At 46.8% G+C, this 15,048-nt stretch overlaps 1 protein-coding gene across 1 annotated transcript; it reads right to left on the reverse strand.

The window, feature by feature from the left end:
• Positions 1-10,133: 10,133 nt before the first annotated feature.
• LOC144602826 (E3 ubiquitin-protein ligase TRIM39-like) lies at positions 10,134-14,523 on the reverse strand. The gene is made up of 6 exons (XM_078415946.1): positions 14,113-14,523; positions 13,927-14,022; positions 12,820-12,870; positions 11,549-11,571; positions 11,343-11,461; positions 10,134-10,663 (listed from the first exon to the last, which is right to left on the reverse strand). Exons 1-6 carry the CDS (start codon positions 14,521-14,523, stop codon positions 10,134-10,136), a joined length of 1,230 nt encoding a protein of 409 aa, XP_078272072.1.
• Between the last annotated feature and the right edge of the window lie 525 nt (positions 14,524-15,048).

Below are 15,048 nucleotides of genomic sequence, written 5' to 3' on the forward strand. Positions count from 1 at the left end.
ACTATCATATGTTGAAAGGCTGGAGCGACTAGGCTTGTATACACTGGAATTTAGAAGGATGAGAGGAGATCTTATCGAAACGTATAAGATTATTAAGGGGTTGGACACGTTAGAGGCAGGAAACATGTTCCCAATGTTGGGGGAGTCCAGAACAAGGGGCCACAGTTTAAAAATAAGGGGTAGGCCATTTAGAACGGAGATGAGGAAAAACTTTTTCAGTCAGAGAGTTGTGAATCGGTGGAATTCTCTGCCTCAGAAGGCAGTGGAGACCAATTCTCTGAATGCATTCAAGAGAGAGCTAGATAGAGCTCTCAAGGATAGCGGAGTCAGGGGGTATGGGGAGAAGGCAGGAATGGGGTACTGATTGAGAATGATCAGTCATGATCACATTGAATCGAAGGGCTGAATGGCCTCCTCCTGCACCTATTGTCTATTGTCAAATACATTTCATTGTATCGTTGACCCTGTGCCAACCTACATATGACAAATAAAATGTATTATTATTATTATATAGAGAGCGGGAGAAGGTGAGGACAGAGCAATGTTTTTGTGCTCCATTAGTTGTTTCTCTTTGCGTTTCCAGGAAGCTGTGTTATCAGGGGGCTAGGTGTAGCTGAGAGTGGGTGCTGAGAGTGATGGACTGAAACAATGAGGTGGCCCACTCTCTCAGGTTCGCTGAGGTGAAGGGAATAAAAGAGCAAAGTGCTCCAGAAATAGAAAGTGTCTCGGTGTGTGTGGGGAGCTAGTTCTAAGAAACGGGTTGGCAATTGTAATTAATATCAAATGGCTCGAGACGAGAGAAGGGGGTTTTGCTGGGAAATCTTCTCCTGAAACTGAAGAAAGTATGCAGGGTAATTCTGCTTGTTTTCCGCAATCGACTCAACAAAACTTTTTTATTTCATTAAGATTAGTACATAGAACCTGGGATGTTGTAGCATGGGGAAAAAAACTGCAGATGCTGGTTTAAATCGAAGGTAGACACAAAATGCTGGAGTAACTCAGCGGGTCAGGCAGCATCTCGGGAGAGAAGGAATGGGTGACGTTTCGGGTGGAGACCCTTCAGACTGATGTCAGGGGTGGGGGTGGGACAAGAATAGGATGCAGATGATAGACAATAGGTGCAGGAGTAGGTCATTCGGCCCTTCGAGCCAGCACCGCCATTCAATGTGATCATGGATGTAGTCGGAGACAGGAAGACTGGTGGGAGAACTGGGAAGGGGGAGGGGATAGAGAGGGAAAGCAGGGACTATCTGAAGTTAGAGAAGTCAATGTTCATACCGCTGGGGTGTAAACTACCCAAGCAAAATATGAGGTACTGTTCCTCCAATTGGCACTGGGCCTCACTCTGACAGTGGAGGAGGCCCAGGACAGAAAGGTCAGATTGGGAATGGGATGGGGAGTTGAAGTGCTGAGCCACCGGGAGATCAGGTTGGTTGAGACGGACTGAGCGGAGGTGTTGAGAGAAACGATCGCCAAGCCTGTGCTTGGTCTCACCGATGTAGAGAAGTTGACATCTGGAACAGCGGATACAGTAGATGAGGTTGGAGGAGGTGCTGGTGAACCTCTGCCTCACCTGGTATGAACATTGATTTCTCTAACTTCAGGTAGTCCCTGCTTCCCCTCTCTCTCCCCCCCCCCCTTCACAGTTCTCCCGTTAGTCTTCCTGTCTCCGACTACATTCTACCTTTGTCCCTCTCCCTCCCCTGACATCAGTCTGAAGAAGGGTCTCGACCCGAAACGTCACCCATTCCTTCTCTCCCGAGATGCTGCCTGACCCGCTGAGTTACTCCAGCATTTTGTGTCTACCATGATGTAGTATGGGGCAGGCCCTTCAGCACATCATTTCTGTGCAAAAAACGTGATTTAGAGGTACAGTGCGAAAACAGGCCATTCGGCCCACCGAGTCCGTGCCGATCAATGATCCCAGCACAATAACACTGCCCAACACATACCAGAGACAGTTTACAGTTTTACCAAGCCAATTAGCCTACAAACCTGCACGTCATTGGAGTGTAGGAGGAAATCGGAGCACCCGGAGAAACCTCATGCAGGTCACGGGGAGAACATGCAAACTCCGTACAGACAGCGCACGCAGTCAGGATCGAACCCAGTTCTCTGGTGCTGTAAGGCAGCAACTCTACCGCTGCGCCACCGTACCGCCTAACCTATCCCATCTGCCCACTCATGATATAATTCTCCCCCATTCCCTGTGTAGGAAGGAACTGCAGATGCTGGTTGATACTGAAGAAGACTTCATTCATGGGCCATTCACAAGGGGTCATAAGGAATAGGAGAAGAATTAGACCATTTGGCCCATCAAGTCTACTCTGCCATTCAATGGCTTATCTATCTCTCCCTCCCAACCGCATTCTCCTGCCTTCTCCCCATAACCTCCGACACCCATACTAATCAAGAATCTATCTGTCTCTGCCTTAAAAATATCCACTGACTTGGCCTCTGCAGCCTTCTGGCCAAGTCTGGCCTAGTGTCCAACAAACGCTCATCAGAGGTTAACCCACTCATTCCTGGGATCAATCTTGTAAACCTCCTCTGGACCCTCTCCAGAGCCAGCACATCCTTCCTCAGATATGGTGCCAGGAATTGCTCACAATAATAATAATAATAATAATAATAATAATAATAATAATAATAATAATGATAATAATAATGGTAATAACACGGCACGGTGGCGCAGCGGTAGAGTTGTTGCCTTACAGCGAATGCAGCCCCGGAAACTCAGGTTCGATCCTGACTACGGTCGCCGTCTGTACGGAGTTTGTACGTTCTCCCCGTGACCTGCGTGGGTTTTCTCCGAGATCTTCGGTTTCCTCCCACACTCCAATGACGTACAGGTATGTAGGTTAATTGGCTGGGCAAATGTAAAAATTGTCCCTAGTGTGTGTAGGATAGTGTTAGTGTGCGGGGATCGCTGGGCGGCACGGACCCGGTGGGCCGAAGGGCCTGTTTCCGCGCTGTATCTCTAAATCTAAAAAAAAATCTAAACAATAATAATAATAATAATAATTAAAAAAATTATTTGTCATAAGTAGGTTAGCACAGGGTCAACGGTACAATGAAATGTATTTGACAAGACAACGGGTCACCTCAGCAGTAATATTCCAAGGATAAATAAGATTGTTAAATAAATAAATAAATAAATAAATAAATAAATAAATAAATAAATAAATAAATAAATAAATAAGTGAATAGATAAATAAATAAATAAATAAATAGATAAATAGATAAATAGATAGATAGATAGATAGATAGATAGATAGATAGATAGATAGATAGATAGATAGATAGATAGATAGACAGACAGGCAGACAGACAGATAAATAAATAGATAAATAGAAAATGACATTAATTAGTAAGGTAGTAAAAAATGACATTCGTAAGGAAGTAAAAAATGACATTAGTAAGGTATTAAAAATGACATTAGTAAGGTAATAAAAAATGACATTAGTAAGGTCGCTCACAATATTCCAAATGCGGCCTTACCAGCGCCTTATAGAGCCTCAACATTACATCCCTGTTTTTGTACACAAGCCCTCTTGAAAGAAATGCGAGCATTCAGTTTGCTTTTTTACTACTGATTGCCAGGTACTATTCGACCCATGAAGTCCACTCCGCCATTCAATCATGGCTGGTCTATCTCTCCCTCATATCCGAGGAAGGATGTGTTGGCGCGGACAGGGTCCAGAGGAGGTTTACGAGAAAGATCCCTGAAAAGATTGGGTTAACATATGATGAACATTTGATGGCACTGGACCTGTACTTGCTGGAGTTTAGAAAGATGAGGGGAGACCTTATCGAAACTTGTTGTTGTTCGTCCTTCGGGTTCGAAGATGACTATGACTACTAGGTTAATTCCCGGAATGGCGGGACTGTCGTATGTTGAAAGACTGGAGCGACTAGGCTTGTATACACTGGAATTTAGAAGGATGAGAGGAGATCTTATCGAAACGTATAAGATTATTAAGGGGTTGGACACGTTAGAGGCAGGAAACATGTTCCCAATGTTGGGGGAGTCCAGAACAAGGGGCCACAGTTTAAAAATAAGGGGTAGGCCATTTAGAACGGAGATGAGGAAAAACTTTTTCAGTCAGAGAGTTGTGAATCGGTGGAATTCTCTGCCTCAGAAGGCAGTGGAGACCAATTCTCTGAATGCTTTCAAGAGAGAGCTAGATAGAGCTCTCAAGGATAGCAGAGTCAGGGGGTATGGGGAGAAGCAGGAATGGGGTACTGATTGAGAATGATCAGCCATGATCACATTGAATGGCGGTGCTGGCTCGAAGGGCCGAATGGCCTCCTCCTGCACCTATTGTCTATTGTCTATTGACTTTCAGTTGGAGGATTGGTGACTGTGGGTCCGGAAGTGACTGGTGAGGCCAATCCGGGCCCGGAAGGCACGCCCACACGTAGGACACAAGTGGATGGGTGCTGCAGTGGAAGTGGAGGTAGCCCGGGGCCTTGCGAGCGGTGCGTTTCCTCTGGGCCTCTGCAGTGCGTCTGTTCTCTGCTGCACGGGCTCCTGTGGTGAGCTTGCTACGCCAGGTTGGACGGTCGAGAGCAAGTGACCCCCAAGTGCTGAGGTTGATGTCCAAGTCTTTGAGGGACACTTTGAGGCAGTCCTTAAACTTACCGAATAGTTAAAGGCCTGAAAACAGTGGATGTTAAGAGGGTGTTTCCACTAGTGGGAGAGTTAAAAACCAGAGGACAGAGTCTCAGAATAAAAGGATGTATGTTTACAGAAGAGATGAGGGGGGATTTCTTTAGTTAGAGGGTGGTGAATCTGTGGAATTCTTTGCTACAGAAGGCTGTGGAGGCCAAGTCAGTGGGTATTTTTTAAGGCAGAGACAGATAGATTCTTGATTAGGCATGTGTCAGAGGTCATGGGGAGAAGGCAGGAGAATGGGGTTAGGAGGGAGAGATAGATCAGCCATGATTAAATGGTGGAGTAGACTTGATAGGCCAAATGGCCTAATTCTACTCCTATTCGTTATTACCTTATGAAACAGACCCTTCATATCACCAAGTCCGCAGCGACCAGTGATCCCCGCACATTAACACCATGTATGAATATTAATTTCTCTCGCATTCTCGCTCTCTGTATCCCTCCCCCGTCCAAGTCGGACGTGCTTTGTGTTTTCACCCCACAGGCAGCTAACAGTGGCCTGTTTCCATTACTTTTTCACATATCTTTCATTCATTGTTCTTTATCTCCCCACTTCCCTAATCTCCCCTAATCTCTAACCAGTCTGAAGCAGGGTCTCGACCTGCAATATCACCCATTGCTTCTCTCCAGAGAGGCTGCCTGTTCCCGCTGTTACTCCAGCCTTTTTGTGTCTATCTTCGTTATAAACCAGCATCTGCAGTTCCTTCCTCTTTGAGTTCCAAAACTCTTCAAGTTCCAAAGTTCCAAAATCTTCGAAGGCGACTCCGGACTGTCAAAGCAGCCACAGCCAGACATAAAAACAGCTTTTTTTCCCCACGAGTGATAGTTCTACTCAATAACCAAAGTCTGTTGTCTCTTTTTTGCTCTGGTTTATTTTCACCCGCATGTTTAGACCCTAATGTTGTGTCCTTATTGCTTTGATGTGGTTATCCTTTATTCTTAACTGTTAACTGTACGATTGTGTTGTCAATTGTGAGCGGAGCACCAAGGCACATTCCTTGTATATGCACATACTTGGCCAATAAACTTATTCATCCATCCATTCATTCATTCATTCACTCATTCATTCATTCATTCATTCATTCATTCACTCATTCATTCATTCATTCATTCATTCATTCACTCATTCATTCATTCATTCATTCATTCATTCATTCATTCATTCATTCATTCACGTTGTGTAGTGTTTAGCGCCATCTAGAGGCAAAGCCCAGATTCAGAGTTTGTTGTGCCTAGTGAGCCCAGATTCAGAGTTTGTTGTACACTACATATGTTGCAGTGTTTACTGCCATCTACTGGTAAAGCACAACATGGCATCACGCTGACCAGACTGCTGACCATTGACTCCATCTCTACTTCGTACTGCCCCAGTCAACATCAACGTTTTAGTTTTGTTTAGTGATACAGCATAGAAACAGGCCATTCCACCCATCAAGTCCACACCGACCAGCGATCCCCGCACATTAACGCTACCTGACACAATTTTACATGTATACCAAGTCAATTAACCTAAAATCCTGTACGTCATTAGAAACAGGGATGGTGCCGGAAGATTGGCGCATTGCGCATGTTGTGCCTTTGTTTAAAAAAGGTTCTAAAAGTAAACCTAGCAATTATAGACCTAATAGTTTGACGTCTGTGGTGGGAAAATTAATGGAAAAGATACTTAGGGACAATATATATAATTATTTGGATAATCAAGGCCTGATTAGAAACAGTCAACATGGATTTGTGCCTGGAAGGTCATGTTTGACTAATCTTCTTGAATTTTTTGAAGAGGTTACCAGGGAAATTGATAAGGGCAAGGCTGTGGATGTTGTCTATATGGACTTCAGTAAGGCATTTGACAAGGTTCCACATGGAAGGTTGATTAAGAAGGTTAAATCGTTGGGTATTAATAGTGAGGTTGCAAGATGGATTCAACAATGGCTGAATGGGAGATACCAGAGGGTAACGGTTGACAATTGTATGTCAGGTTGGAGGCCAGTGTCTAGTGGAGTGCCCCAAGGATCTGTGTTGGGTCCACTGTTGTTTGTCATTTACATTAATGATCTGGATGATGGTGTGGCAAATTGGATTAGTAAATATGCAGATGATACTAAGATAGGTGGAGTAGTTGATAGTGAGGTAGATTTTCAAAGTCTACAGAGAGACTTGGGCCTTTTGGAAGGGTGGGCTGAAAGATGGCAGATGGAGTTTAATGCTGATAAGTGTGAGGTGCTGCATTTTGGTAGGACAAATCAAAATAGGATGTACAGGGTAAATGGTAGGGAATTGAGGAATGCAGTGGAACAGAGGGATCTGGGAATAACTGTGCATTGTTCCCTGAAGGTGGAATCTCATTTGGATAGGGTGGTGAAGAAGGCGTTTGGTATGCTTGCCTTTATAAATCAGAGCATCGAGTATAGAAGTTGGGATGTAATGTTGAAATTGTACAGGGCATTGGTGAGGCCAAATCTGGAGTATGGTGTGCAGTTCTGGTCGCCAAATTATAGGAAGGATGTCGACAAAATGGAGAGGGTACAGAGGAGATTTACTAGAATGTTGCCTGGGTTTCAGCACTTAGGCTACAGAGAGAGGTTGAACAGGTTGGGTCTTTATTCTTCGGAGCGTAGAAGGTTGAGGGGGGACTTGATAGAGGTTTTTAAAATTTTGAGAGGGACGGACAGAGTTGACGTGGGTAGGCTTTTCCCTTTGAGAGTGGGGAAGATTCCAACAAGGGGACATAGCTTCAGAATTGAGGGACAAAGGTTTAGGGGTAACATGAGGGGGAACTTCTTTACTCAGAGGGTTGTGGCTGTATGGAATGGGCTTCCGGTGGAAGTGGTGGAGGCTGGCTCGATTTTATTATTTAAGAGTAAATTGGATAGGTATATGGATAGGAGGGGATTGGAGGGTTATGGTCTGAGTGCAGGTAGATGAGACTAGGTCAGGGAGAATGGTCGGCGTGGACTGGTAGGGCCGGACAGGCCTGTTTCCATGCTGTAGTTGTTATATGTTATATGTTATATATATGTCCTTGGAGTGTGGGAGGAAACCGAAGGTTCCCGTGAAAACCCACGCAGGTCACAGGGAGAACGTACAAACTCCGTTCAGACAAGCACCCGTAGTCAGGATTAAACCCAGGACTCTGGCGCTGTGAGGCAGTAGCTCTACCGCTACGTCACCTTCTTTTCATTTATTTGCATTTTTTTGAACCAAACAAAAAAAAAGCAAGCATGCTATCCAGCTGGGATTCCAGCCAAGTCTATTCCTCACAACAGAGGGAGAGGGCAAGTCTCCACATTTTCATTACACTGTCTTGGCACGGCTTTACAATTTGCTATGTTTTGGCTAGAATGCTTTGGTCGAGAGCTTTGAGTTCTTGGGTGTAAATATCACCGACAATATCTCCTGGATCAACCAGAGTGGAGCACCAACCTCCCTTCCATTGGATCATAACGTCATAAGTGACAGGAGTAGAATTAGGCTATTCGGCACATCAAATCTATTCCGCCGTTCACTCATGGCTGATCCATCTATCCCTCCTAATCCCATTCCCCGGCCTTCTGTTGCAATGAATTCCACAGATTCAACACCCTCTGACCAAAGAAAATTCTCCTCATCTTTCTAAAGGAACGTCCTTTAATTCCGACGCTATGATCTCAGACTCAGTTCCAGACTCTCCGACTGCCTGAAACATCCTGTCGGGAGGGAACTAGGAATGAGCAAAAGGGAAGACCCATCGGTGGCACTGGGAGGTTGCACCAGAAAAGGTCCAAGGGGCACAGAAACTCTGGGAGAATGGAAAGGGAAATTGACAGGGAGCAGGAACACGCAAAATGCTGGAGTAACTTAGCGGGTCAGACAACATCTCGGGAGAGAAGGAATGGGTGACTTTTCGGGTCGAGACCCTTGTTCAGACTGAACTGAAGTCTGAAGAAGACTCTCGACCCGAAACCTCGCCCATTCCTTCTCTGCAGAGATGCCGGCTGTTCTGCTGAGTTACTCCAGCATTTTGTGTCTTCCTTCGATTTAAACATGCATCTGTAGTTTTTTTCCTGCACTCCTTGACGGGAGGCGGGTTGGGGAGTAAAGTGCAGTCAACGCAGCCGATTGGGTCCTGGGGCTAGGAATGGACTCTGGCCACTCGCCTTTTCCCGGACATGGATTCGGAGAAGCGGAAAAAGGGATGGTCGGAGACGGATCTCAAGCGGTGAAAGTGGGAGCCGGTTGGAAACTAGCAGCGAGGAAGATGTACATTAACGTGGTGAAACGAGAGCAGGAATCCGTGCTCATACTTTCATGTTCTTGTTCTGTGTCTGCATAAAATTTCAGAGTCTTCAAGATACAACAGAAGTCTTTGTTACATTAACTCAATGCTGGCAGCAAGACGACCAACAATGGCTGCAGCCGCACGGTCTGGCTGCACACTCCCACACTGTGTACAGGCGGAGATAACCACCCCTTCGTCCTGTGCAGCGCCACCTGCTGCACGGGAGGTGCAACGGGTCCTCCCACCCCACACGGTCCACCAAACATCACAGATACAGACATGGTTTAGAGGGGGGGGGGGAGGTAAGGAGAGACGGAGAAAGGGGAGGAGGGGGAGGGAGAGAGGGGGAGGGGAGAGGGAGAAGGGGAAAGAGAGAGGGAGAGAGAGGGAGGGGGTAGAGTAAGAGGGGGAGAGAGAGAGGGGAAGAGGGAGGGAGGAGAGAGTGAGGGGGGAGAGGGAGGGGGAGGGAGATGTGAGGGGGAGAGGGAGAGGGGAGGGGGAAGAGAGAGCGAGAGAGAGAGAGAGAGAGAGAGAGAGAGAGAGAGAGAGAGAGGGGAAGAGAGAGAGAGAGAGAGAGGGGGAAGAGAGAGAGAGAGAGAGAGAGAGAGAGAGAGAGAGAGAGAGAGGTGTGGTAATGAGGTACAAGAGAGAGAGCGAGGCGAGGGTGCGGTCTGGCTGTGAGTGAAATAAGCAATGGTCCACTTATCCTACAGACAGGAAGGCGGAGCCTGATTCCCGCGAGTTTTCACCTGGGACCTGGAATTTCTAACCCACCCATTCATTGAATCATCCATTCCAAGCAAAATGTACCTGTTGTTGAAAGTGGAAAAGCTGCAAACACGATGTAAACACGTTAAGAAGATGGAGCTCAGGTCCCGCCGCCCGCGGCCGCTGCTGAACCCGCGGGAAGGGCGACTGTTTCAATCTTTATATTTTCACAAAAGTAATTTCTGTTCCGTTGCCGGATGCGGTTAACGCGTTAAAATGAACGGATCGACAGCTCTGATTCCACTTGCTGTTTATTTCTCTCTTCCCACATTTACATTCCCCCTGGTTTTATTTCCGCGCTCACTGGGGTTTTTACGACGCGGAATTTGGGGATTAAATGGGAGCCGTTCAGCGCCGACCTGTTGTCCACCGGGTTTCTGCCCCACAGCCCCTGAGCCCCGCTCCTGACGCCGGTCCCGGAACCCGACCCTTTTACACACCCGGAGCGGAACCGGAGCAGATTCTCAGCCACTTTCCATGCCAAGTCTCGAAGAAAGGATAAAGTTTCTCCGTGAATTTATTCCCGGTGAAGGTGTGGAGATGGGACTTGGTGTCCGCGTCGTAAAATGAAACTGTCCCGGACTCGTAACTGAGATAAACTCCCACCCTCCCGGGGATGGGACGGGCGGGGAGACGGGATGGAGGGTCGGTATCTGCTTCAAACTCGTCACCACTCCGCTCGATGCTCCAGACTCCAGTCTCCGGGGTCAGTATGTCCACTCCATTCCTCTCCACAGACTCTGCGGCGACTCCCAGACTCCAGCCCCCACTCCCCGCCACCTCCACCTCCCAGTAATGTCTCCCCGATGTGAATCCCTCCGATCCCAGCACACACACACTGGCTGTAAACCTCTTCCCGGTGTCAGGGAGATCCCTCCGGGTCCGGGTCCATCTCATCCTCTTCCGATCCTCAGACACCTCGAGCCCCGGATGCGCTGTTTCCACATCCAGGGTGACGGAGACTGGGGGGAGAAGCAGAGAATCAGAGAGTTGTCGGGGGGAGACTCGGGCAGCGCGGCCCCTGGACCGGTGGAGAGGCCGCTCGGCCTCGGGCACAGGCGGGCGGACAACTGAAACCCTGCCCGGGGTTTCACCCACAACCACATCGGGTGGACAACAGACATTTTACCAGTGTTTTTAACCGGGCTGGAGAGGGAAAATCCCACGGGTTATCGGGAACGGGAGGGGGTGGTGCATGCGGACGGGGAAAACGAATGCGGAAAGTGAGGATGAACGTGAGATTGCGGGTGGGGATGGAGAAATAAGGCGGGTATTCAAATATCTTGCGGGTAGATGGCGAGGGAGAGGCAGATTGGAAGATGAGGAGACTGGTGTGAGGGGTAATTAGAGGTGGTTAAAGAGGAGGTAGAGATGTGGGGTGGAGTTGCCGTGATCACACTGAACGGGAGTGGACTGGACGGGCGAGGCAATCTGCTACCGGTTACTTGCTTTATTTATTGGAGGATGGATTTATCTCGTTGTGAACCAATATATGAACTTCACTGAGGGACTTGACAATGTTATGCATGTAAGGCTGGTCCAGAATGGCGAGATCATCGAAACATTATTTTCATGCGCGGATATCAATTCTGGTGAACAGTTTTCTTCACACAAAGAGTTGTTAAGAGGTATCAGTTTTACCTCGCTTGATCATATCGCATGTTTCTCTCAATGCCATGTTGTAGAAAAAGGTGCGATCAAACGTTTCAATCGGCAACGCATCATCTACCACCAACATTGGTTTGGCTTCATCAGTGAACCTGCAAATATTTAACAGCTGGTTATAAACTGAACATTTGAGCCGTTCTTTTAAAATATACGTTGTTTCAGTCAAAAGCATGTCCTACCTCGTCTTGCGACCAGCTACCTCCTGAAATAAATAAAACACAAATGTCAATAGACTGAGATGGATCGTCATGATCCCAACAGCGAAAATTTCGCCAAATTGCTACAAAAAAACCCACTGATAATTCCCATTTCCCAACTCTTTGCCCGTGCCACACAGACAGAAAGTGGATATTATGATAAAGACATCGAACACTGGGCAAAGCATTAGGAATGTCGATGAAAATAGGCGCGATCATACAACTTACGAGTAAGACCGGGCAGGTCGTAGGATTTTACCTGGAGAAGATGTCAGAGAAAATGGGATGGAATATTTTAGGATCAGCGTCAGATTTAAATGGGTGGGGGATGGAAATATTATCACTACTTGTGGGGGGAAATTTAAGCTGAAATTTAAGATGACCTTTTTGACAAATTCCATGAGAAATGCAGCAGTTGTACAGGGCCCTAGTAAGACCGCACCTGGAGTACTGTGTGCAGTTTTGGTCTCCAAATTTGAGGAAGGATATTCTTGCTATTGAGGGTGTGCAGCGTAGGTTTACTAGGTTAATTCCCGGAATGGCGGGACTGTGTATGTTGAATGACTGGAGCGACTAGGTTTGTATACACTGGAATTTAGAAGGATGAGAGGGGATCTTATCGAAACGTATAAAATTATTAAGGGGTTGGACACGTTAGAGGCAGGAAACATGTTCCCAATGTTGGGGGAGTCCAGAACCAGGGGCCACTGTTTAAGAATAAGGGGTAGGCCATTTAGAACAGAGATAAGGAAAAACCTTTTTAGTCAGAGAGTTGTGAATCTGTGCAATTCTCTGCCTCAGAGGGCAGTGGAGGCCAATTCTCTGAATACATTCAAGAGAGAGCTAGATAGAGCTCTTAAGGATAGCGGAGTCAGGGGGTATGGGGAGAAGGCAGGAACGGGGTACTGATTGAGAATGATCAGCCATGATAACATTGAATGGCGGTGCTGGCTCGAAGTGCCGAATGGCCTCCTCCTGCACCTATTTTCTATTGTCTATTGTCTAAAGAGAATGTGGAACTCACTAGACGGCCTGAAGACAATATTGCAGATAAATTTAAGTTGAAGTGGGATGAATACATGAGGATTCCTGCAATTTGGAGCATTGTTGGCGGAAGTTGTGAGTAGTTGGAACAGACGGAACATTGACCCAGTTCTTAATTACTGGTAAATGCGGTATTTATTTCAGAAATGTAACCCACCATTTTGTGAATGTACACTTTCACTTCACCAAACTGTAGTGTAACCCCTCACCTTCAGAAATATCACGCCGTCCTTGTGATCTATCTGTTCCTGTAGCTTTGAGAGTTCCTCCTGAATGGACTTTAAATTCTCTTGAATCTCTTGAAGATTTTTCTCCATTGTTTGTACAATCTTCTTCTCTTCCTCCCGGATCTCTCCCAGTAAGCGCTGCTCTTTCTCAGTGAGAATCTGGTGCAGTTCAGCAAACTGGGATGTGATCTGTGACTGAAATTTGTGTGACTTCTCCTGTCAGATGAAAATTTAAGATCAATATATTGTGTCACTCTGCTGTGTTTCCGCATGACATGGAAGGTGACATTTGGCTAGTCAATGTCGAGTCCTGCAGTGCAGAACAACATGTTCATGCTGGGCTCTGTACGTATCTACACTAATCCCATTTACATCTATTTAATCCATAGCTTTCATTACCTTGGCAATTCAAGAGCTCGTCTTAATAAGTCTGAAATAGTTGGTGAAAGTAATGTACAAGCACATCATTCCCATTTCCCCAGTACAGTTCCCTGCAACCTGTTCCATTTCATGTGTTCATTAACCCTCACTGTACAGAACCAGGTCACCAGAACTAGCAGACAGCAGCACCACTTAGAATGACAGACTTTACAGAGTCATACAGCAAGGGGTGTTAGATACCGACCAAGACGCCCCATCTGCGCTATTTCCACCAGTCCACATTTGGCCCAGATAGTTCTAAAACTTTTCTCTCCAGGGATTTGTTCAAAGGCATTTAAACTGTTGCTATAGTACCTGACTCAACTATCTCCTCTGGCAGGTCGATCCATGTACCCACTACCAAATTGCCCTTAATGTTCGTATTAACTCTGTTCCCTCTCACCTTAAACCAATGCCCTCGCACTCTCGACGCCCGACTCACGGTAAAGGACTGAGTATTCACCCGAACATTTCGTTTCATGATATTATACACCTGCAATAGATCATTATTCAGACTCCTGCGCTCCAATTAGTAAAGTCCTTGCCTACCCACCACTCCCAATAGCTCGGGCCCTCGACCACTGAGCTCTACACAGGTGCCCACTTATTACACGCAACACAGTGATTAAATCTACACAAAAACCTTAAATCGATAAGACAAAGCCTCACCTGAACTCCAGAAATGCTCTTTTCCTGTCGCTGCTCCATGTACTCGATCTCTGATTTCTTTTCTGTGAGAGATTCGAAAGAAGATTTCACCTGATCCTGGGGTTGGGTTTCAGATCAGAGAATAAAAATGTCAGATAATAAAGAAAAGATTACACAATGATGTGATGAAAAACGATTTGCTTTTACCTTGTAGAATTCAATTGCTTCATCTATCAGCATGAAGCTGTGACACTTGTGTTCCCGCCTAACTGCACAAACCACACAGATCAGTTTATTGTCAGTTTCACAAAACAGCTTCAGTTCTTCCTGATGTTCCTCGCAGTGAGGTTTACTTTCCTCCTCTGTCCGATTCAGGCTCAGTGTTCGAGCTTTCTCAGCCAGTCTCGCCAAGGCCCGACTAACCCTGAGGGTGCGGTCTGTAAACACCTCTCTACATTCCGGGCAGGAGTTTCTCTCCTCCCTGTCCCAACTCTGTGTGATACAGGAGCGGCAGAAGTAGTGGCCGCACTCCAGTGACACCGGATCGGTGAAGAAATCCAGGCAGATGGGACAAACTGCCTCCTCGGTCCAACTCTCGACCTGGTCTTTCGCAGCCATTGTAACTCCGCCTCTTCCTGGTTCAGTGTTTTCCACTGCGCGCGCTGCCGTCTCCGGCAATGACCTTATTTGGCTGCAAGTGTTCAGTGTGAGGGTGTCCTGGCCACTTCCAACTAATCACACGAGGGAGGGGTCACTTAGACATTAAACCGGCCTGAATATAGACGAAAGGGGAGAGATTGACCTGGGATTGTGTAAGGCAGGACAGAAAGGGACAGGGACCAGCGCTAAGGAGGTGTAACTGAGGAGGCGTTGCACCTGTTGGGCAGTGGAACCCGCCGCCCGCATCTCCGTTCACAGCCCGGGATCAGGATGGACGTAAACACATTTTCATCCATTTCAGTCCACTCGTCTCTCACGCTCCAGTCTTCAGGTCCATCTATATTTGACCGTGCATCATTTCATATAAGGATGGCCAGTGTGGACCAATGTGTTCAGTTTTGTTCACTCTGCTGTATGAAGAATGTGGATGCATTGGAAAGGGTGTAGATATACTTATGAGGACGTTGTCAGGGCCTGAGGGCC

This window comes from Rhinoraja longicauda, chromosome 19 (genome assembly GCF_053455715.1).
Source record: "Rhinoraja longicauda isolate Sanriku21f chromosome 19, sRhiLon1.1, whole genome shotgun sequence".
Lineage (NCBI taxonomy): Eukaryota > Metazoa > Chordata > Chondrichthyes > Rajiformes > Arhynchobatidae > Rhinoraja > Rhinoraja longicauda.